Below are 24,093 nucleotides of genomic sequence, written 5' to 3' on the forward strand. Positions count from 1 at the left end.
TCACATAAGTTCCTCAGTCCTTTTTATAAATGGAAGTAAGATGTTACATTTGACCCACTGCAAGCTGATTCTTATCAGCTGTACCTCATTCACCATTAATAATATATAGCTAAGAGTAAAGAATTATGGGGCACTTCACACTCGGGGAGACAATGCATTTCTAGTTAGTAGCAAGTGAAATGTTTCTTGGTTAAGGTGTTGTTTTTTTTTTAATCCCAGTGCATGTTTGCATAGGTGGGGAACAGCAGAGCACTGTCAATCACTCCTGTCCAGGGCATGTTTCTTCCATTGAGTTTAGCCTAATTGTGTCAGAGTAGAATGTCCTGCCATGTAGTTGCGGTAGACCCTACAGGCCAGGCTGATCTTGATTAGTTTTTCACATGAGTTTCTTCTAGGGGGTTTTGGGTGTTGGGGGGTGTTGGTCATCTCTTAATTACCATGGTAATCTTTTATTTTTTCTGGTGCTTAGAATAAACTGTTAGTATAACCTGGCTTGATAAACATCCAAACTAACACAATGCTTGAGTCCATAAAATATCAGCTTCTATGCAGTATTTCAGGTTAAAAGGAGTTGGGTTTGGCCAAACCTTTCTATAGATATATTTGATTGCTTATCCAGTTTGAACTTTCTTCCCTTACGTGTTGCCTGTCACTCCTTATTTCCCATCCATTATGATTTCTTCATCACAAATGAATACCTAGAGATGGCCTTCATGTGTTACTCTGAATGCTACTTTCACAGAGCTATCCTGTTAACTTACCAAAATCAATCTGGCTCAGGGTACCCATCTTGACTAATTTCATGTTCTTCCCCATAAGTAATTTGTATTCACTGCCAACCTTGGAAATTCCCTAAACTAACATTCAACGGTGATTGTCCATGTCTTCTGCTAGTGATATGTTTAGTCTTTGTGGGTGGAAATGTATTGTCTTTCCTTGCCTTTGTGCCGCCATAAAAGCTATAGTGGCACAAAGGCCAAGCAAACAGACATCGATATCCATTGGTGTGCCACAAAGGCCCAAAATTTGTAGGTACCCCAAAAATGGTAATAGATTGTGCTGCCTTGTGGCAGGAGAGCATGGGTAGCTGAAGTTGCCTATGTTGTCCATTACCCCTGTGCAAGAGCACCAGAGGCTTGAAGGGCCCTATCCTCTCCGCCCCTGGAATTCCCTGGCAGGATCCAGCCCCCTGGAGCATCTGCCCAGCTTTCCCTGCTTAGAGATGCTCCTCAAGGAATCTTAGGATGTATCTCAGTAAACAGGAAAAGCTGGGGTTTCCATGCTTATGGAGATCCACCTCTGGGATCTTCCAGGGATGTCCCCCTAATCAGGGAAAGCACAAGGTTTTCTGTTTATGGAGATGCACTCCTGGGAGCTGTGGGAGACAGGAAGTTCTTGGCACTCTGTGCTAGGATCCACGCTGACCTCTCCCTCCATGTGCAGCATTTATCAGAGCAGGTCCCGTCATAGAGGCACAGGGTCATGTGGGTCCCTGGCCTCCGCAGCACTCCTGACTTGTGACTCCATGTGAAGCATGGGTCCTAGCATGGAGGCCACAGCTGATCCACTTTGGTTTGGCAATATCTGTTTCTACCCTGTTGGACCATCTGGTTGAATACTTTGTAACCTTGAGCAGTAGGGAACCAAGTGTCACCAATAATGAGCTTGTGCTACCCACAGGTAACCCCTTTACCTTTACTTTTCTCATTATCGCTTGCTGTTGTGGAGTTGTGCGGTCCTATCCTGTTCATTCATTTCCAATCTTTTCTTTCATATTGTATGCCATTATACTGAATATTGCCAGCTATTGAACTGTAGATGAAAGCTGTCCTTCTGCAGCTTCTGTTGGTGCATAACAGCAGAGTGGTTTGCAATTTATAGTAGGTGGTAGTAAACCTTACTATAACAATTTGTTCAGATGCTGGCTTCAAGCTGTTTCACTGTTCCCTTTTACACTGATTGAGCAACCCCATCACTGTGCTTCACTTGTCCACTTGAATGCCTAGAATAACAAGGTATTCCAACAGTTGTTTCTCCTGTGTGGCAGTGGGGGAAACTGGTTAACCTCTTTTACTACTTTATTAGCCCATTTTGACCTGGAATAAGAATAATAAAGTTCAAGCTTGCAACATGTTGTAATAACCTGTAACTGAAGGCCACTTTGTAGGCCTGGTTGGCATCAACATAAAGGTCTGACTTGCTCTACCATTTTAAATCCAGCATGGACTTGTTTGACTAATCTTTTCTCCAAGTCGTGAGAATAGTATATCCTAGACTGTTGGGAATTGGTATTGTGGTTGCTTCCATGCTTGCTTGCCTTCCCAGGCTAACACGCTTGGACTGCTTGGATTCAAAATAGCTTTCTTTTCTTGGACAAACTTGCTTAAACAGGTTAAGTGAGTTTGGTTTGCCTTAGTATGTGGCTGATTTTCCTTCTCGATACTTTTGGTTCAAGACACTTTTAAAAATTTGTAATACTCCATACATACCTGGGTTTTCCCAAGAGGGATCACCTCCATGCATCCAGGGGCTGCACTCTTTACACTGTTGTAGCCCAGCACATTGCTGCAGAGTACTTATAAGAGGGAAAAAAAACAAAACAAAACTTTTCTTTAAAAGGAAAAATCCAGGGTGGGGAAACCCCCCCTGGAATTGGCAGCTTGACATTCTTGATAATACAGGTCCATCTTCACTGCACAGCATAGTGGCTGACAAACCACTGGCATAGCTGTTTGAGCACTCGGGTTAGGTCCCAGAGGACTGGAAAAGGGCCAATATGGTCCCTATTTTCAAGAAGAGGAGGAAGGAGGATCTGAGTATTGTAGGCCAGTCAGTCTCACCTCTATCCTTGGAAAGGTCTTTGAAAAGATTAGAAAGGATCATATTTGTGGGAGTCCAGCAGGGAAGCCAGCATGGATTTGTAGTAGGTAGATCATGCCTGACCAATCTGGCTTCATTTTATGACAAGGTCACAAAATGCTTAGATGCAGGAGTAGAGGTGGATGTTGTTTTCTTGGACTTTAGCAAGGCCTTCAATATGGTATCTCATCCCATTCTCATAAATTAAGAGGCTGTGACAGATGTTTACACAGTCCAGTGGGTGGCAAATTGGCTTGGAGGTCTCACTCAGAGAGTGGTAGTAGATGGGTCGGTATCAACCTGGAAGGATGTGGGCAGTAGGGTCCCACAGGGTTCGGTCCTTGGACCTGTACTCTTCAATATCTTCATCGGTGACTTGGATGTGGGTGTGAAGTATATTCTGTCCAAATTTGCAGATGATACTAAATTGTGGGGTGAAGTACACACTCCGGAGGGTAGGGAACAATTGCAGGCAGACCTGGATAGGTTAGAAAAGTGGGCAGTACACAATAGGGTGCAGTACAACAAGGGCAAGTGCAGAGTGCTGCACCTAGGGCACAAAACTATCTAGCACACCTCCTGATTGGGGAACGACCCTCTCAGCATCACAGAAGCGGAAAGGGATCTTGGAGTCATAGTGGACTCCAAGATGAACATGAGTCGTCAGTGTGACGAAATGCAAAGCTAACCGCACTTTATCATGCACCAGCAGATGCATGAGAAATAGATCCAAGGAGGTGATGCTATGCGGCACTGGTCAGACTGCAGTTGGAGTATTGTGTTCAGTTTTGGGTGCTGTACTTCAAGAAGGATGCTGATAGACTTAAGAGGGTCCAGAGGAGGGCCACTTGTATGGTTAGGGGCTTACAGCACAAGCCCTATGAGATGAGAGGCGATCTTGTGGCAGCCTACAAATTAATTAGGGGAACGCAGCAAAGGATCGGAGATGCTCTGTTTGCCAGGGCGTTTCTTGGGGTAACAAGGAACGATGGTCACAAACTGACAGAGAGCAGATTTAGGCTAGATATCAGGAAAAACTTCTTCATGGTAAGGGTGTCCAAAATTTGGAATGGGCTTCCAAGGGAGGTGGTGCTCTCCCCTACCTTGGGGGTCTTTAAGAGAAATCTGGAAAAGCATCTGGCTGGGTTCATCTGACCCCAGCACTTGTTCCTGCCTAGGCAGCGGGTCAGACCCGCTGCAACTGAACTCCAGCTAGCTTTGAGCATCAAGGACAATAAAAAGTCCTTTTTCAAATACGTGGGGAGCCGGAGGAAAAGCAGGGGCAACCTTGGACCCCTGCTGAACCAGATGGGGCAACTGACAACTGACGCCCAGGAAAAAGCCAACCTATTAAATAGGTACTTTGCGTCGGTCTTTCATCAGCCCCATGGGACGCCCGTGCCCGCTACAGGGCCGGGAAGTCCGGGTGAGGGTGATCCCCTGCCCTCCATTAAAGCTGACTTTGTGAAGGAACATCTTGAGAAGCTGGATACCTTCAAGTCAGCCGGCCCTGACAATCTTCACCCCAGGGTACTCAAGGAGCTGGCGAGCATCATAGCCCAGCCTCTAGCGTGGATTTTTGAAAACTCTTGGCGCTCTGGTGTAGTGCCCAAAGACTGGAAGAAGGCCAATGTGGTGCCTATCTTCAAGAAAAGGAGGAAAGTGGATCCGGCTAACTATAGGCCCATCAGCCTGACTTCTATCCCGGGGAAGATCTTAGAAAAGTTTATTAAGGAGGCCATCCTTAATGGACTGGCCGACGCCAACATCTTAAGGGATAGCCAGCACGGGTTTGTTGCGGGTAGGTCTTGCTTGACCAGTCTCATTTCCTTCTACGACCAGGTGACATCACCTGGACAAGGGAGATGAGATTGATGTCATATATCTTGACTTCAAAAAAGCCTTCGATCTGGTGTCCCATGATCGCCTCTTGGAGAAACTGGCCAATTGTCGCCTTGGGTCCTCCACAATCCACTGGTTGGAAAACTGGCTCCGGGGTCGGACCCAGAGGGTAGTAATTGATGGAAGTCACTCATCGTGGTGTCCTGTGACCAGTGGGGTCCCCCAGGGCTCTGTCCTTGGATCCATACTGTTCAACATCTTCATTAATGATGTGGACACTGGAGTCAGAAGCGGACTGGCCAAGTTCGCAGATGACACCAAACTTTGGGGCAAAGCATCCACACCAGAAGACAGGCGGGTGATCCAGGCTGACCTGGACAGGCTCAGCAAGTGGGTGGACGAGAATCTGATGGTGTTCAACGCCGATAAATGCAAGGTTCTCCACCTTGGGGAAAAAAAACCTGCAGCATCCTTATAGGCTCGGCACTGCTATGTTGGCTAGCACTATGGAAGAAAGAGACTTGGGGGTCATCATTGACCACAAGATGAACATGAGCCTGCAATGCGATGCTGCGGCTAGTAAAGTGACCAAAACGCTGGCTTGCATCCATAGATGCTTCTCAAGCAAATCCCGGGACGTCATTCTCCCCTTGTACTCGGCCTTAGTGAGGCCGCAGCTGGAGTACTGCTTCCAGTTTTGGGCTCCACAATTCAAAAAGGATGTGGAGAAGCTTGAGAGAGTCCAGAGAAGAGCCACGCGCATGATCAGAGGTCAGGGAAGCAGACCCTACGATGACAGGCTGAGAGCCCTGGGGCTCTTTAGCCTGGAAAAGCGCAGGCTCAGGGGTGATCTGGTGGCCACCTACAAGTTTATCCAGGGTGACCACCAGTATCTGGGGGAACGTTTGTTCACCAGAGCACCCCAAGGGATGACGAGGTCGAATGGTCACAAACTACTACAAGATCGTTTCAGGCTGGACATAAGGAAGAATTTCTTTACTGTCCGAGCCCCCAAGGTCTGGAACAGCCTGCCGCCGGAGGTTGTTCAAGCGCCTTCATTGAACACCTTCAAGATGAAACTGGATGCTTATCTTGCTGGGATCCTATGAACCCAGCTGACTTCCTGCCCTTTGGGCGGGGGGCTGGACTCAATGATCTTCCGAGGTCCCTTCCAGCCCTAATGTCTATGAAATCTATGAAATCTGACTTCCTGCCCCTGGGGCTGGGGGCTGGACTTGATGATCTTCAAGGTCCCTTCCAGCCCTATTGTCTAAATGCTTATGAAATCTGTTGAGGTCCCTTCTGACCCTAGCATCTATGAAAATGGGAAAGCACACAGGAAGGTGTAAATGGGAGTAGACATGAAGATTGCTGACTTCCATGTTATGATTGCTTGCGGGGGGTGGTTTCGGGGATGATACAGGCAACTTGCAAACATCTGCCTGTTCTTCAGAGAAATTCTAGGATGCATTAAGACTGGAATGGTAAAGAACAAAGTAAGCCACAGTGTAAACCGTAATATTTCACCGGCAATAGTGTGTTCCTATGATGATTTGAGGAATTCGTAAAATGTGTGAATTCTGTGTTGTCTTTTGAATTGTCCAAGTCCTTACCAAGCTGCCAACTCCCTGTTGCTTGTATAGTACTTTACCTTCTCTCCCTTCATTTCCACGTGCTGAAGTTCCAAGGAGTGGTAGCGGATCAGAGACCTAACGATAGATGGCTGCTATATGGATTTATGGTTCTCTATTCAAATATAGATATCTTCAATGAGCTAGTTCCAACAAAGGAGTGGGTTGTCAGTGGTGCAATTGCTTGGGAAGGGTCTGATGAGGCTGATCAGGGACTTGCATTGCAGAGGGGACTGATACATTTATAAAAGGGCAGGAACCAAAGGCATTAATTTTTTAAGTTCTTCTCAGCAGCTGAAGTGGAAGGGGAAGCTGCCTGTACCAGGAGTCTGAGGTAGAGGAAACTGCTTTCTTGGACACAGACGGCCCTTAGGGACTTCCAAGGAAGTATGGACAAAGGTAAGGAGCATTGCATTCAGATTATTGGTCTTGTATGGGAATTGCTGAGTTACACAATGTCAGGACCTACCATCATCAGGACCTACATGGGGTTTCCTCTGCTTCGTGGAACTTGGCAATATACTGCTCTCTTGTGCCAGACTAGGGCGTTGGCCAGAAGTAAGATCCTCATTTCCTCGGTTGCCAATGAGCTGAAAACAGAACTTGATTTCTTGCCTGAGTTGAGTAGTCCAGCCTGGCATTTACTAGAGCTGGCGTTGCACTTCGATGTTTGGATCTCAGTTTTCCTCCTGTTCAAGGTCCCGAGAGGCGGGTTGGCGATCTGGACCTGTGAGGCAGCTGGATGAGTTCTCAGCTCCACCTCTCACTGGATGACTTAGCAACATGATTTTTCAGCCAGAAAAGGTCAAGTGATAATGCCTGTCCTGAAAAGTATGATCCATTCAACACTTTTCTCAAGGGGTTGGTCTAGGTCCTGCTGGCATTTGTTGTTTTGTGGACATACCACAAAAATGGCCTCACCCCTTCCCCACCCCCATAGCTACTGTGTTTTTTTTGGATGGGGAGGTGCCACTTTTCTAGCCTCCTGCTGCTCTTGTGAATTTGCTGATGGGATTGTGAGAATTTGCAGCAAGGGGATGAGCTATATGGATGACTTGGTTGGTATAGCGTACACACTGTGTTAAATACTTTGTATTTACAGATGCCATTTTATTGTCTCTCCAGTACGTATCTTTTCACATTCTTGGTGCAGTTAAGAATAACGAATGTACTGGAATAGCATTAGTTTAAAACAAGCAGCAGCACTGCACTAAGGAGCCATTTCACAGGGCTAAGTTAAATTGTCTGATATGTGATACACTGGTATTTCTAGGGAATGATGAAGCATGCCCTAATCTTCCCGGGAATGACACAGTGATATGTGAATTTGAATATTTAATAAAATAGGGAATTGTAGGCTCTAGTTCCTTAGCCTTGAATCCTTTTGAGTCTAGGCCAGTATATAATAAATATCCTTTGTATTCTACATTGACATTGAAATTCTGTGACCCGATGTAATTTAGGAATTGCTGCGTGGATCACACGAAGGTAGCTAAGTAGTCTAAAAGATCTCATTAGTCCATGAAGAACGCAGGCTGTTAACATATTTGGCCTTTCACGTGGTGCTGGTATGGGAAGTGCGCCATATTCAGAAGGTTAAGTTCTGCAGGTTTGCCTTTCTCATTGTAGCATTAGATTCTGAGGTGTAAAGGGGTTGTTTTTCTGGCCAAAAATACCTAAGTCAATTATCAAGGTCACATCCTCTGAGACTAGAGCAGGACATATCTAGAGCAAAATGTTGCTATTTATACACCTACATGGATAAAGGGCCTCTTTCTTTCTACATCCCAATTTTGTGTTGGCTTGTTATAAAGAGATTTTCCCCTCTGAATATGTGCCCCTGAAGTTGGATGCAAGAAACCATAGCTCCTTGTTCTGTCATCTGCCACCACTGTGAAGTGTTTAGCTCCATCCTCTTTGGACCCCCTTCCAGTAGCTGAAGTTTGCTATTAATTCCCCCTCAATCTTCTCTTCTCCAGGCTAAATAAGCCCAGTTCCCTTGGCCGCTCTTCAGAAGTCATGTGCCTCAGTTCCCTAATCATTTTTGTTGCTCTCCACTGGACTCTCTCCAATTTGTCTACATCCTTTCTGTAGTAGGGGACCCAAAACTGGACACAGGACTCCAGTGCCAAATGGAATAGAGGGGAATAATCACTTCCCTTGATCTGCTGGTAATGTTCCTAATGCAACCCAAGATACCATTAGCCTTCTTTGCAACAAGACCACGCTGTTGGCTCAGATTCATCTTATTGTTGACTGTAATCTCAGGTCCTTTTCTGCGGAGTTGTTGCTCAGCCAGTCAGTCAGTGCCAAGCTGGTACCGGTGCATGGGATTGTTCTATCCTAAGTGCAGGATTTTGCATTTGTCCTTACTGAACCTCATTGAGATTTCTTTTGGTTCAATCCTCCAATTTGCTGAGGTCTCTCTGAATCCTAGCCCTACCCTCCAGCATATACACTACTCTCTTTCCCCCACCCCCCCAGCTTGGGGTCATCTGCAAACTTGCTGAGGATGCACTACATCCCATCTTCCAGGTTGTTGATGAAGACATTGAACAAAACCAGCCCCAGGACTGACCCCTGGGGCACTCCACTTGATACTGGCAGCCAGCTAGACATTGAGCCATGGATTACTACCTTGTGAGCCCGACGATTCAGCCAGTTTTCTATCCACCTCAGAGTCCATTTATCCAACCCTTATTTCCTTAGCTTGCTTACAAGAGTGTTGTGGAAGACCATATCAAAAGCCTTGCTGAAGTCAAGTTATATCATGTTCACAGCTCTTCCTGCAGAGCCAGAGCCAGTCCTCTTATTGTAGAAGGTAATCAGATTGGTCAGGCATAATCTGCCTTTGGTGAACCCATGCTGACTGTTTCTAATCACCTTCTCCTTCAAGTGCTTATGAACAGACTCCTTGAGGACCTGCGTCATGATTTTTCCAGGGACTGAGGTGAGGCTGACCTGTCTGCAGTTCCCTGGATCCCCTTCCTTCCCTTAAAGATGGGCACTATGTTTGTCCTTTTCCAATTGTCCAGGACCTCTCCCACTTGCTATGAGTTTTCAGAAATGATGGCTAGAGGCCCTGCAATCACATCAGCAAGGATCTGATGTTTACCAGTTTAGTTTATTTGTGGACTTGGTTGCTGCTGCTGACTGTGGTTCTCAGGGATGGATCAAAATGATATGGAATATTCCTTTAAAATACCATTTAGTTAGAGTAATTTGTTTTGTGATGGTATGTGCTGCCTTCCATTTCAAAAGATCCAAATGTACTTCACTATCCAGACACAGCTGGAGCTGCCTCTGGATGAAATTCATTGCTTGTGCAACCGCAGCACTTAGAGCTAGTCAGAAAACTTCTGCCTTTATTAAGTTACTTAAAAAACAAATCCTGGAACTGTTTGTTTCAAAACAACTGGAGCTTGACAACCTTTTGCTAAACACAAGGCCTGGCTCTGAGGGAACCCTTTTTTGATTCTGAATCAGTCTGCTACAGGATCAGGGACTGAGCTATAACACCTCTGGGTTATGATCATGCTCAGTGGATCTGCCCTAGAATCAAGTCACCTGCGAACCCCCAGGCCCTGTTGTAGGGGCAGATTACGTGCATTTATGTGCTTTAGTTAGTGTGCATTAAATTTAGTACCTCCATTGTGAAGTTCTAGAAAAATGTGCATTAGCTTATCATAACGATCATTAACTAAAGAGCAGGGTTTTTAGTGACACTTTAATGCACATTAGCTTATTGTAATGTGCATTAACTAAAGAGCACATTTTTATAGTGCTGCTTCAATGTGCATTAAAGTAAGCTATTGCACATGTGTAGATATGCCCAGAGAGCTTTGAAGGTTGCTAGGCAGGAATGTGGGAAAGAGGAGCTGCAAGGGTGAGCCATTTTGCCCAGAGAAGGGAGGAGGCCTTGCTCCTTGATATGTTGCATGCACCATTGAAAGAGGCCCCGAGTAGATTGTGGAGGAGCGTGGTCTGAGTTCAGCTGGGAGAAGGATTGGCTTTCCCACTGAAGAGACCCCAGCAGAGAGAGGGGCTGGCTGCCGCAACACAGCAGGGCCTGAGCCAGTTGCGTTGAAAAGGCTGCAGAAGTGATGCAGTCAGTGTAATTGCCGAGCAGTGAAAGTCCTCATGCCATCAGGAACAGCTGGGGCTGTGCACAGGGTGAAGAGTCCTTCCTGAAGGGTCCTTGTGAGACTGGTGTTGGTGTTTTAAGTTGTTCTTTTGAGAGGGGTCTTTTGGTGATCAGGTTTCCATGCTTTGCTGTGTGAATGCTTCTGTGCGTAAATAATATATCACACTTGTTTGTACCTACCCTCCCATTAAACTGAGATACTTTTGGGGAAACAGTTGCTGCTGCCACACACCTGCACCCCCTTGCAAGACAGGGCACAGACGTAGATTTCATTGACGTTAGGGCTGGAAGGGACCTCAGAAGATCATCAAGTCCAGCCCCCCGCCCCAGGGACAGGGAGTCAGTGGGGGTCAAAGGGTCCCAGCAAGATCAGCGTCCAAACGTTTCTTGAAAGAGTCCAGAGTAGGTGCTTGCACCACCTCTGGAGGGAGCCTATTCCAGGCCTTGGGGGACTGGACAGTAAATAAGTTTTTCCTTATGTCCGGCCTAAAACGGTATAAATTGGTCCTTGTTATACCTTGGGGCGCTCTGGTGAACAGGCTTTCCCCCAGATCCTGATGCACAACCCTCATGTCAGGGGTGGGCAAAATGTGGCTTGGGGGCCGGATGCGGCCCACCAGGCCATTCTCTCTGGCCTGCGGGGCCCCTAAAAAAATTTAGAAAATTAATATTTATCTGCCCTGGGCTGCCTGTCATGCGGCCCTCGATAGCTTGCCACAACTCAGTAAGTGGCCTTCCACCCAAAATAATTGCCCGCCCCTGCCTTACGTACTTATATAAGGCTGCTGCACAACCCTTACATATTTATGTAAGTGTCACGGTGGGGTCGTACAGGAGGGCCGTGATCTCCTTAAGGCCCCCTCTTCCGTGCCAAGTCGGCCCAAGGGCACCCTCTGATTCTCGCCCGCCACGTCTTTGATGTTTAGGTAAAGTTCGGAGGCTGCCTCATGTCTCCTTGGGCACGGTTAGTTGGGACCTCCGTCCCCGTGTTTTCCCAGACTCACCGGGGGTCTCCCTGCATGATGGGTGCTTCCCAGGCACCCTAGCCTTATGGGCTATGCGTGGCTCCAGCCACCCCTGATACCATGCCCCAAGCCTCGCAGATGTAATGGACATTGGTCTGTCACTCTGTCTGCATTCATGCCCGATTCTCGGGCCTTCTCCGTACTGTTGCCCTCTCTCTGGGGCCTTCTCAATAATATGGCCCCTCCTCTGGGGCTCTCTGTGGCCACGCTGGGCCTTCTCAATCGTGCCCCCTCTCTGGGGCTTACCACGCCCACACTAGGGCTTCTCAATAACACGCTCCCCTCTTTGGGGCTTGCCCTGCCCACCTTGGGCTTCTTAAAATGCTGCCCTTCTCCTGGGGGCTCTCTGCGCCCACGCTAGGGCTTCTCAATGTTGCGCTCCCCTCCCTGGGGCTTGCCATGCCCACGCTAGGGCTTCTCAAAAGTGCGTGCCCCTCTCTGGGGCTCACTGTGCCTACACCTGGGCTTCTAAAGCGTGCTGCCCCCCTTCTCTGGGGCTTGCTATGCCCGCACTGGGGCTTCTCAAAATGCCCCCTCTCTGGGGCTGGGGTCAAAGCACCCCATAAGCTGCGCCCTCACTGGTGCTGGGGTCCCCATGCTGCTGTGGGTTCCCCGAGGACACTACGCCCCCACTGTCGCCAGGGTCCTCACACTCCGTTATGAGTCCCCGATGAGGCCTCCTCCAACCCCTCATAGCCTCACCCAAACCACCGGCATGATAAAACAAAACACAAGCCCCTAGGCTACAACAGAACTATAAGCCGCCTGGCTGTAACCACATTGCTCCGACATCTTAGAGCTGCCTTCTGTTATCTAGCTTAGGCAGCACCTGCGGTTCCCACTGCTTCTCGCATCATGGCTGAGGAAGCTCTTGCCTCTCTGGCTGCTAGCAGGGAAGTGCCAACCTGGCCTCAGCCCTGGGCTTTATAAGAGCCAGGCTCTGCCTCCTCCAGGCAGCTGACCGCTGGCAGGTGTGGGTCATTTGCTCCCTCCAGTTGCCCTGGCAACCCACAGGTGGGCTCCTATTCCCTGCTAGGGCTCTTTCTCCAGCAGTTTCTGCCCTCTAGGAGCAGGGCACCTCAGTGCTCTGCGGCAGTAAGACTTATATAAAGCTGCAAACATGTAAAGCATCAAGACCATTTTCCTCAGGGGAGGCAGCCCCATGTTTCCAGCCAGCGCAATTAGGCCAGTCAAGCAAGGAGAAAAATCATTTGCAAAAATTTTCCTCGAGGTGAAACGGCAGGATGTCTTGAAACAGAAGTGGTATGGTGGGTAGGCTTTTGCATGCAGAGAGATGAGCTTGCATCTCGATTTAAACTGGACATAAGGAAAAACTTATTTACAGTTTGAGTGTCCAGGGACTAGAACAGACCCCCCCCAGAGATGGTACAAGCACTTACTCTGGACTCATTCCAAAACCTTTGGATGCTTGTGTTGCTGGGATCATTTGACCTCAGCAGACTTCCTGCCTATAGCAGGAGGGCTGGACTCAATGATCTCATGAGGTCCCTTCCAGCCCCTAATGTCTATGAAATCTATGAAATCTCCCTTTGTGGGGCGCGCACGACAGGGCACGGGGAGGGAAGAGAAATGAGGGCAGAGAAGGGTGTAGGGCTGGGAAAGCCAAAAACAAAGCCCAGTGCAGGTCAGGGGTAAGTGTGGCCTGTTCACCGCAGAGCCCACCTCCCCCTCCAGCCCATGCAGCCAGCACCAGGCCCCTGTGCTATGGTCATGGGGGAGTGGGAGGGGCTGAGGCTCTGGCCCCGCCCTCAGGCGTGGGATGACGCTCCTCTCCCCTCTGGCAGGGCAGGCCCCGCCCCCTCCGTGACGCCACGCGCGCCATGTTAGCTGTGGGCAGGGCGCGGTGCGTGCGCAGTCGGGCGGGCGGCGGGGTTGCTCCATTGTGCGGCGGCGATGGAGGCGGTGGCCGCGGGCGGCGGGGCCGGGCCCGGGCCCGGGGGGCAGTCGGCGTCCCAGCGCCGGGCCGAGCTGCGGCGGAGGAAGCTGCTGATGAACTCGGAGGAGCGGATCAACCGGATCATGGGCTTTCACCGCCCCGCGGCCAAGGGTGAGGGCCGCTCCTGCGCGCGGTGGGGCCGGGCCGGGCCGGGCCGGGCCGGTCGGGATCCGCTCGGGGCTGCGCGCTGTAAACAGCTGTTTTTTTCTATTTGTAGACTCGGTCGCTCGTTTTCTCTCCTCGTGTCTTGGCCGGGCTCCTGAAGACCCCTTGTCGCAGGTCCCTCCGCTTCCTTCTGTCTGTCCGGTGTCTCCGTCCCCTCCCCCCCGGGTTTCAGGGGTGGCACTTGGGGCAGCTGGCAGCGCGCCTGGCTCTGAGCAACGGGGCCCAGCGGTAACATCGCAAGCAATGGCTTCAGAGCAGAGGGCTAGGAAAGGGGCCGGGCCGTGGAGAGGAGGAGCGCCCGCCCGCCCGCCCGCCCGCCCGCACAGCGCCCCAGGCACCGGGGAGTGACGCGGTGGTAGTGATACAGTTAGTGATCACGGGGGGGGGGGGTGCTGCGGCGATAGTGATACAGCAGTGATGTGGTTAGTGATCACAGGGGCCCTGATACGATGATAGTATAGTAGTGATGCAGTTAGTGATCACAGGGGTAGTGGTACAGTGATAGTGATTCAGTAGTGATATGGTTAGTGATCACAGGGGTAGTGACATGGTGGTAGTGATGCGGTTAGTGATCACAGGGGGAGTGATACGGTGATACTGATATGGTAGTGATAGGGTTAGTGATCACAGGTAGTGATATGCTAGTGATCATGGGTGGTAATAGTGATACGGTAGTGATGCCGTTAGTGATCACAGGGGGAGTGATACAGTGATAGTGGTATGGTAGTGATGTGGCTAGTGATCGCAGGGGGAGTGATACGGTGATAGTGATACGGTAGTGATATGGTTCCTCATCCATAAGGATTTGCCTTTAGAAAGTAAAACTTGATCTTTTGGTGTGGGGAGGTATTTACTCGGAAAACAGAGCAGATGGTACTTGGCGCTTCTGCAAATTTTGCCTGCAGTCCCGTCTCCCAGTTCCTTGCTCTCTCAACTAGACCTGCTACTGTTTCTCCCCAGGAAGCTTCTTATGTTAATGACTGTTGCAGAGTTGTATGAATTGCACAGTCTTTCTTTTCAACTTCTGTTATGTTGTTTTATTTCATCCTTAAATTTTAACTGAAGCAATCTTTTGAAATACCAAAAGCAATATTTTTCTTTGATATGACACGTTGCTTAAAGTCATTTGCTGGCTACGGCTGTCATACAGAATTCCTCGGCAAACTTGCAGTTGATCAGAGATCATTTGTATTTCCAGAAAATTCTGTGATGAGAAGCAGTCTTGTAAGAGCTTTCAGATTTTAATTTACAAGGGTATCTATAAAGCATGAGTCAGTCTGTTTTGAAATGTACTGTTCTAAACTGCATTTTCCCCCCTGATTTTAGTATCCACGCCTAGCGTGTCTGTGTTCTTTTCTGATGGCTTCCCTTTTTCTGTCAAATACAAGGTCATTCTCTGCAGGTATAAGACTTCAGTTTTGCCATTGACTGGAGAGAGAAACAAGCCAAGATGTACTTCTCTGCTGCCTGTGGGCTGTCTTTTCCTTCTTCCTTTCATCCAATTGACTTACTCTGAATTCTCTCCTTATGCAGTTGTCTGTGCTTGGAATAAACCGCTCCTATCTAACCAGACTTATTCTTTACTCTCCCCTCAAACCCAGAGCTCTCACTTAATTTTTCATAGCTGATTGACTGCAACTACTTCAACACTTGAGATAACATACAAACAATTGAAGAAAGCATCTGCCCCACTTTTGGCTAATACTACTCAACAATTAAAAGCATACGACTTATTTGATGTGTTTGAAAGTGCTGTATTGACTTACATATTGTAGCAGTTGTACAGTGGATTGGAGCCATTTGGGTTCCTATTGCAATTGAAAAGTATCAGAAGACACTGTTGAGGTAACAGATTTTTCCTGATGAGGTTGCCTGTTTTATGGTTGGCTCTTTGGTGTTCTTCATCTGGAGTTACGGTATAATTTATCAGCAGACGCCAGGAATTCCTGAATTCTACCCCTGCTTCTAGTACAGAATTCTCCTCTTGCCTTGCTTATCCTTGGTTTCAGTTTCTCTCACTATAAAATGGGACTGCCAATGCTCACATATCTACTGAATAGGCATTCATTATTCTTTAATTTAATATATTTATTAATTGTTAAGCTGTGGTTTCACACTCGTATTCAATGTATTATCGTGGATGCCCAAAATACAACAGGGGTTAGAGGTTGGTTTGAGCAGCATGTAACGTATTCATTGTGGTGTTTATCCTCTTTAGATGATGACACTCTCTCCGAATCAAAACTTCAGCTTGAACTAGAGAAGTCCAACTCCCTCCCTGTCCCCTCAGTTTCAAAGCGAATTGTGCTGGGTGATGCTGTCTGTAGTCTGGCAGGAACAGCTGATCATGCAAGTGGCATTGCAGAGCTCAAGGGAGACAAAAAGGACTTGTTCAGCAAAACTCCTGAGCTTGGCAGTGAGGGTCCCACTGAGCTCCGGCATCGCAGCAGAGGGGAGTTGCCACCCGAACCTGCACAGCGAGCACCACGACATGGGTTAGATCAGTACATCTCGAGATTTGATGAAGCAATGAAGCTAAGGAACCAGTTGATGAGTGAGAAGCCAAGTCAAGAGAATGGGAATGCAGGGGAGGAGTTTGATTCTTTTCGGATTTTTAGACTCGTGGGATGCGCCCTTCTTGCCTTTGGAGTCCGAGCCTTCGTGTGCAAGTATTTGGTGAGTTACAAAAAACGATGCTTCAGTGTGACCAGACAAAACCCAGCCTAGTTGCTGCCAGTCTAGACATGTCATATACTTAGCTCCGAGGATGACTAGATACATAGAATGTGGTATATCAGTCCAGATGAATTGCTGGCTTTCCTTGAGGCTGGTAGTCTTCTCAGAATCAACACTATGTACTTAGTGCGGATGCTGTGTAGCAGCTGAGAGAGTACAAACTCAAATCTTAGCCCCTGGAGACTGAGAACAGTAATTAGCACCAGAGTGCTCCAAACATCTGTTTACATCTCATCTAGTACAAAATGCCAACTCTTGAATCGTAATTGGCTTTACAAAGTATTGCTATATCTCTAGCAGTAATCATAGTCTGAGGTGTTGTGAACCCCCGCACCTATCTCAGTTCAGGATCAGGCCTGATAGGGAAGAGATTAATCTTCTAATTTAGCCATCATCTATTTAGATCAGCGGTATTTATAAACATGGCTGTCATTTTCCATAGCTTTTCAGTGCAGCAGCTGAAATATTTTATTACAAATAAATGTCAGTTCCCTTGGAAGTGCAAATTACTGTGATTCCTTAACTATCTATTTGTCTAATTCATTATCTTATATTTTCTTCTCAGTCAATATTTGCTCCATTTCTTACTCTACAACTTGCCTACATGGGATTGTCCAAGTATTTTCCAAAGGTAAGCCCAGTGCCCTAACAAAAGTAATTTTGGGTGCTTTCAGCTTCCGACTTTTGTGGGAATGTATTATGGTTAGGAAGGCCTAGGTCTTCCACAGAATGTACTTTACAATATTACCCAACACTTGAGTGTACTACAAACAGAGTCAGGTTCAATAGGTATCACTCGCAGTATGAGACTTTGGCTCCCTTTTGTTTGAAGTGAAAGGCACTTAATACCCTAGCTTTTAATCTTGGAGGACCTGAATCCAAATGTTCTTAAAAGTCTTGGATGAAAATTAGTTTTGTGTCTGATTTTTGTGCTTACTTAATATTTAGCTATAGCCCAGTAGGAAGCATTTACTTGGGAAAGCTGGCTAGATTTTTCTTTGATTTGGTAGGATTTTGCCTTCCATTTACACTGTACTTCTGTGCAGTTGCTGTTTTTAGGCTCCATCCATAGGCACTGTTCATGTCATGTTTGACCAAACAGAATGTTTCCCTCTCAGTGAAATGGGTCCTTGACCTTTGCTGCCCTGAACTCAGTTTTAGAGAAGTTTGAAATGTGGCGATTTTTATTTATGCCTGTTACTTTCTGCTTCTCAACATGGCGGGATTATATCTCCTGCTTTATATTAATGGGATCGTATCACAAGTTAATTGTAAAGAAGCAACTGCTTGCTTGATGGTTTTGTCAGTCTGCTTTGTAAAGTCAGGCAGAATTAAGTACTTCACAGCCATAGTTGAAAGAGAATATTTACATGTTAAAAGGAATAGCCGAGTCAGTGTAGCAAGTAGGAATGAGTGAGAGTAGTAAATATGTAAGTAAAAACAGTGAACTTTCAAGTAATTATTCTTTAGTGGTCTGCACAAGTTACCAGACAGCGTACCAGGGTACTGGCCTCAGATCACCTGCACTAGGTTGTCTGCTAGCTAGAGCTTTTCTCTTAGTTTCTGTGTTTCTCAAAATCAGTTATTCAACCTTTATATTTCAGAGGTGAGTCTCTGAATTGAAAGCAAATGGTAGTTACCTGTATACTCTATGTTCCAATGGGACTTTAAACCTCAGGCTGGCCTGCCTGTGTCTGGGCTAGTCGAAAGTAAAGCTTCCGTAGGGAGTCTTGAGAGGAGATGGCTGAATTCCTTTTCTTCCGTTAAAAATTCTCTAATTTTTAATGTGGAGTGCCCTGACTTTGTTTGTTTACTCAGGTTATTCTGTTACTAGTATCCATTTCATTATTTTGTTAAAATTCATTGATGATTATGACTGTCTTAACATTCATAAATGATTTACCTTTTCATATAATGCGTAGTTGTGGTACTAAACTGTTCTAATTCAGATCACTTTGAAATGTCACATAGGTGAACACTGCAGTCATAAAAATGTGTTTTAAATGCAATGGGATATCAATTCAAAGGTATAGGTCCCTTGACATAACTAAAACCATGGTCCATAACAAAATGAATAGCCCATTCTATGGCACAAAAACAGCCTACACAAAGCATCCCTACCTGGCCTTCCACAAAAGTGTGTGCATGCATATATGTCCAGAAGTTATCTATATATTTTAAAGCTATACTGGCAAAAATACAGTTCTTTACAGAAGAAACCAGTGTGGATGTGAGATGGTTTGCAACATGTCTATCCTGGCCTAACTGCACTGGTGAACCTTTTGTAGACAGCTGATTAAGAGACCATCAGAACATGAATTCACACACATTTGTCAGCGATTCACACGATGATGTTAACTTCAAATGTTGACTTGTCACTCATAGTAGGAGGGAGCCCCCAGAGAAACTCATTGGATTTAAAATGTATTTAGAAGTTATGACTCTTCATACACTCAGTAATCACTACTCTTTTGTTTTGTTCTTTTTTTTTCAGTGCGAGAAGAAAGTGAAAACTACGGTATTAACTGCTGCTCTTTTATTGTCGGGGATCCCAGCAGAAGTGATTAGTCGCTCCATGGACACCTATAGCAAAATGGGAGATGTCTTCACAGATCTTTGTGTCTACTTCTTTACTTTTATTTTCTGCCATGAACTGCTGGTGTTTTTTGGTTCTGATGCACCGTGAGGGCTTGTAGACCTCAAAGTAGCAGTTACACACATTTTTTGCATTCTGTATTCCTGTAACATCTGTGGATATGCAAACTGGTTTAGACCTTTAATTTAATTCTTGTCTGTTGGAATGCTTGACAGGCATCTTAAAGTCGCTCATTTGTGAATGGATAAACAGGGTTTCAGGGTGGGAGTGGTCTTAGTACAGTGTATTCAGCTATTGTTTCTGCACATGGCAAATGTGAAGAATAGAGTGCAAGTGTCAGTGATTGATTTCCTTTACTTGTTTAACTAGAAGACATCCTTCTTCCTCCACCCCTGACATCACTTGAATTGCTGCTCCCTTTTGGCTCTGCAGTGTGAGAGCACAAATGTGCTTTCACGAAGCCCATATGTGTACACTTTGTGACTGGATACACGTAAGGACTGCTCTTCTGGTGTTGCTTCCATGTTTAAAAGAAATCCATGACTAATATAAAATGAATCCTTACGTTCCAGTGTTCAGACTCTGAATGCTGAATAAAAAAGCCTGTGGCTTTTGCAGTAGGGTTGGGCGACACATGCCTCTTCATTGTCCTGTGGCTTGGAGCCCTCATCCTCTCTTGGTGCCATAAATTATTTGTTGTGCCGGTGACGGACTTCAAGAGAGGATTCTAGAGTGAAATAAATCCTGTTGGCGTACAAATGCCATTAATTGTGAAGCAAGAAGGCACGTGTGCTGCTGGTCTCAAATGTTTCCATAAGCTCTTTAATTCTAGCCCTAATTTTACCCCGGCTTTCATGTACACCCTACTTGCGCTCTTCTTCTTTAGACAGTTCATTTTCTACAGTGAAAGCTGCACTCAGGCACCCCATTCTCTCAAGCAGTTACTTCAATAGGCATCAAATATAGCAGTTTTATTCAACTTTTAGTTAACAAGGGGATTTTTTTCTTCCTGGATCTTTGCAAGGGTGTTTAAAACAATTTTAACTGACATCTATATTCTGTTTCTTTCCCTCTGTTTATAGAAAAAGACATTTGCATGTAAACAGGGCCTTAATTGCTTAGGAGTTCTGCTCCTGCTGCTTAATAGTGCTGCTGCTCAATAGCCTAAATAGAACCCTTGGTTAGCATTCAGCAGAGCTATTTATATGTTAACTGACTTGCTAATTCCTCTCTTCTACATTTTGGTTTGAAGTCCCTCCAAATAAGCCACAATAGGCATGCTTATTCAAATCCTAAGTACTGAAACAGGCAAGGGAACAAGACTTCTTATCACCATGTTATTTTGAGTTGATTTCCATAAGAAGATCAATGTGTCCTGTGGAAGGAGGGGGTGGAAACTGACACCTTTTCTGGAGCAGATGTAGAAGCAGTGAGGGATGGGGGGGCTCCCACAGCAGATGCCTTCTGCTCTCTAGGGGAGAGAGGGTAGCACTGTCCCCAGTCCAGCAGAAATTTGGCCTTAGTGGGATGGTGTAAACTGGAACAGACTTTGAGGAGGGATCTCCATCAGCCAACCTTTCCCATTACCCATATTTGGATATTTGCTGCTACTGCATCTGAACCTGGTGTTACCCTTAACCTGTTGTCTTCTGTGTATTATTTATTTGAAGCATCCAGGTGAAGTAGACTGACACCAGATTTTCAATTGGGAGGGGATGCCTGGTTATGTTGCTAATGGTTTTGCCTCCTGTTTAATCTGGTTTTGTGTTTCTGAAGTAAACAAGACTCTGCTTTTCTGCTTAATTGTTTTCCCCTTTTAAAATATTCTGCAATATGACGTTGTTGCGCTCCTGAACCCACGATCAGACCTCTGCTCTATGTCTGAAGCAAGAAACTTGTGTTCTAAATTATGGAAGATTGCTTTGTACTGCGGTTACTTTTTGCGTCAACATCTCAGTGTAGATGTTTAAGGATAGATTGGGGGGGGGAATGACAACCTGATTTAGGTCCACTGGCAGGAATGGTTGGGACACAATTTCAGCAGATGCTGACAGCTGAGATTTTAGCTACGGTTGAAATGTGAAGATTATTCTCAGAAATGAGACACAACTTTCAGGATTATTTATCCGAATTAGCAAGTGTTGCAGGTAGCACTAGGGAGGGTGCAGAAAAAGCACTGGTTATTAATATTACATCACCTTTTAAAGGGCCCCCCCTTCTTTACTAAGCTTAAAAAAGCATTTTGATTTATACTTGTGTTTATTTTGGCGTTCTGCCCTGCTCTTTTTGCATTCCTTTAACTGTGAAATGGCTGAGCAGATCCTTTCCCAAGCGGCCTGAAATACAATAGGCCGACAAGGGTCTTTGGGTGAATATAAAAGATGTATTCACCCAAGGGACCTTGTCTGCCGATGTCCGGAGACCGACGCGACTCCAGCCGCCACCCCTGAAATATAAGGTGGAGCTTTTGAGCGGAAAGGATACGTTGTCGGGACAGGAGCAGGTAGCACCAGGGGTTGCCTGTGTCCTCGGCTCTCAAGACTTGAACGAAGCCCTCGGACTTCACGCGCGATCCAGAAACGGATCTCCTTCGTCCCACCTTCGATTTGCACCCCCGCCGCCCCTCCCCCTTTGCTCGCGCACATAAATGTATCGGACGTTTATTTCTACAGCGGTTGTTTTCTATTAAATTTATTAAAACGGCATTTGTTACTCTCAGTCAAGGTTTGATTTGCTCGGGGGTGGGGGTGGGGGAGGGATGCGCTCGCTCCTTTGTTTCACGTCTGTTTTGAGGGGGCTCCTGGGGGACCGTCCGCCCGCAGACCCCGGCCCCGCCAGCAGCCCGCTGCGAAGCGGGGGCGGGTCGCGTGTCCCGGGGGGGCGGGGCGGGGCGGGGCCGGGCCCGCACGCACAGCTGGCTGCAGGTGGGGGGGAGAAGCCCGCTGTCCCTGCGCTGCCGGCCTCCGGCCGCCAGGGGGCGCGCGCGGCGCAGGCCTGTCCGGGCCCCGCGCGCCGCCCCTCTGCCCGCCGCGCGGAATGGCGGCCGCCTAGAGCCCGCGCACCCGATCCCGGGCCAACGCCGCCGCCGCCGCCATGGGCCGCGAGTCCAGGTGAGGCGGCTCCTCCCGCCGGGGCCTTGCCGCCCGCTCCCCCCCCTCTCCGGGCTCAGCCCCCGCGCCGCTGCGAGACCCACTTCTCCGGCCGGGGCAGGCCGCTGTCGGCCCACAGGGGCCGGGCCCGGATCTGAGGGGAAACGACCTGCCCGGGGCGGGGGGGGGGTCATTCTCGGAAATGTTTTAAGGACACGGCGGTTGGGCACGGTCCCGCGCGGAGCCGAGGTGTGACCTCGTGAGGGCCCCGCCGCCGCCGTCCCTGCCACTGAGCCAGGAGGTGACATCCCTGAGCGGGGCCGGGTCCTCCTCCTCCTCCTCGGGCTGGCTGCGGGTCCGCCGCTTCTTTCCCCTCTTTTAAACGACACTTCCTGAGCAGCCATGGATCTTCGTGTGGGTGCTGCCCTGCAAGGCTGGCGCACCTCGCTGCTCTCGCTCCATCCGGCCTCTTGAAATACCGCTTTGCAGCCGTGAGCCGCGACAAGCCTGCGTGTGGGTGCGAGGCAGGCGCGCGGGTGGGGAAGCCGGGCTTTCCAAGGTCGCACACCTTGGAGGGGAATTCATTTTGTATACCCCTGGCGACCGGAGCGCTAATCCTTCTTTCCTGGCAAAAATGTAAGCAGCTACATGCTGTCTAAATCCATTTGATTTCAGTGCTTTACTGTTTGCTTTGAACTCCTGCCTAGTGTTACAGGCGATCCTCGGACACGACTGGTTCCTGAAAACCGTGTCTTAAGTCGAAATGTTGTGACTCGGAACTGATTTTTTTCCGATAGGAAACAATGTTATAAATGGAGGATTGGTTCCTGAACCAAGGATACCTTATTTTCATCAAAAATAACCCAAAATTTTGTATTCTGTCAATTATAGATGAGTAATATAGCTACATCAATGTAAATAGCAATCATATTGATTTGGAAGGACTTCTTTGAGGTGACTTTGCTGGACTGTCTGAAGGGCTCTTGGCTGGAGTCTCCTCCGGGGTCTTGGTGCAGGGTTTTGCTTTCTTAAAGAAAGTGTCCAAGGAAGTTTGGACAGATGTTCTCCAGGGAGATAGGTGACACCGCGAACTTGTTTGCTGGCTTGGCGTCGCGTCGAATCAAGCGTTGTAAGTTGAAACTGGGGTCAGAAAGTTGAAATAGGGTGTCAATTTATAAAGGTTGTAAGTGCGAAACGTTGTGACTCGAAACGTTGTAAGTTGAGGACTGACTGTACAGCGCTGTTTGCAGGTTAGCTATGTCTTCGCTTCAGTTGGTGCTCCAGTGCCTGAGATAACTTTAAGTAGCTAGCTAAGGGAGTGGTATTGGTCGAATACTCACCGCTGAATGGGGTGAGTATTCACCGCTTGCATGGTGAGACCGCTGCAGGTACACAAGTTAGGTTAGCTGCGTCTCTGCTACCCACAGTTGAAACAGTACAGACACCCCCGTGGGTATCTGCATTTCTGCAGTGGGTGCAGTGATTCCTACCTCTGCTCTTGTGTAAGATTATAAAAGTGCAAGCATTTTCAAGTCCTCGGATAAGAGATATTTGCCACGGACTGCTCTGCTATGCTCGTGCTTCTCTGTTAAGGTTTACACCTTGAAGCAGGCTCTGGTCTGAGTGATTGCTGTTTTATTACAGGGGTCCCAACCCAGATCTGGGCTGTGTTTTATGGAGAGACGGTCCGTATTTTGGAGCGTTTAGAATCTAAGCGGGCAAAACCTTGCAGGCGGAGACGGGTGAATTGACTCGCTCTAGGTCACAGCCTGTCAGTAACTGAGAAAAATACAGTCCAAGTCTGACTCCAGCCCTATGCTCTGCCCATCAAACCACAGATGCTCTTGCTAGCATATGATAGTTTTCATAGAGTTTGATAGCAGCTCTGTGGAACTAAGACTTAATGTATTTGGATAGAGGTATTTATATAAGCTGAGCAGGACTGCCCAAACCTTACAGATCATAGGGAAGTGGGGCTGGAAGGGACCTCCAGAGGTCATCTAGGCCAATCCCCTGCCTGAGGCAGGATCATCCCTATCCAAACTATCC

General features: G+C 47.5%; 2 protein-coding genes across 2 annotated transcripts in view; both read left to right on the forward strand.

Moving 5' to 3' along the window:
• Positions 1–13,389: 13,389 nt before the first annotated feature.
• Positions 13,390–21,673, forward strand: CAMLG (calcium modulating ligand). Its single transcript, XM_006262168.3, has 4 exons — positions 13,390–13,569; positions 15,842–16,299; positions 16,925–16,990; positions 18,854–21,673. Exons 1-4 carry the CDS (start codon positions 13,416–13,418, stop codon positions 19,043–19,045), a joined length of 870 nt encoding a protein of 289 aa, XP_006262230.1. The 5' UTR covers positions 13,390–13,415; the 3' UTR covers positions 19,046–21,673.
• A 281-nt stretch (positions 21,674–21,954) lies between these two features.
• The window catches only part of DDX46 (DEAD-box helicase 46), a 28,744-nt gene continuing 26,605 nt past the window's right edge, over positions 21,955–24,093 (forward strand). The window contains exon 1 of the mRNA XM_006262169.4: positions 21,955–22,065. Within this exon, the coding sequence (XP_006262231.1) occupies positions 22,049–22,065 (17 nt within the window). The 5' untranslated portion in view covers positions 21,955–22,048. The remainder of the gene's footprint in view (positions 22,066–24,093) is intronic.

Source organism: Alligator mississippiensis, chromosome 9 (assembly GCF_030867095.1).
Source record: "Alligator mississippiensis isolate rAllMis1 chromosome 9, rAllMis1, whole genome shotgun sequence".
Classification (NCBI taxonomy): Eukaryota; Metazoa; Chordata; order Crocodylia; family Alligatoridae; genus Alligator; species Alligator mississippiensis.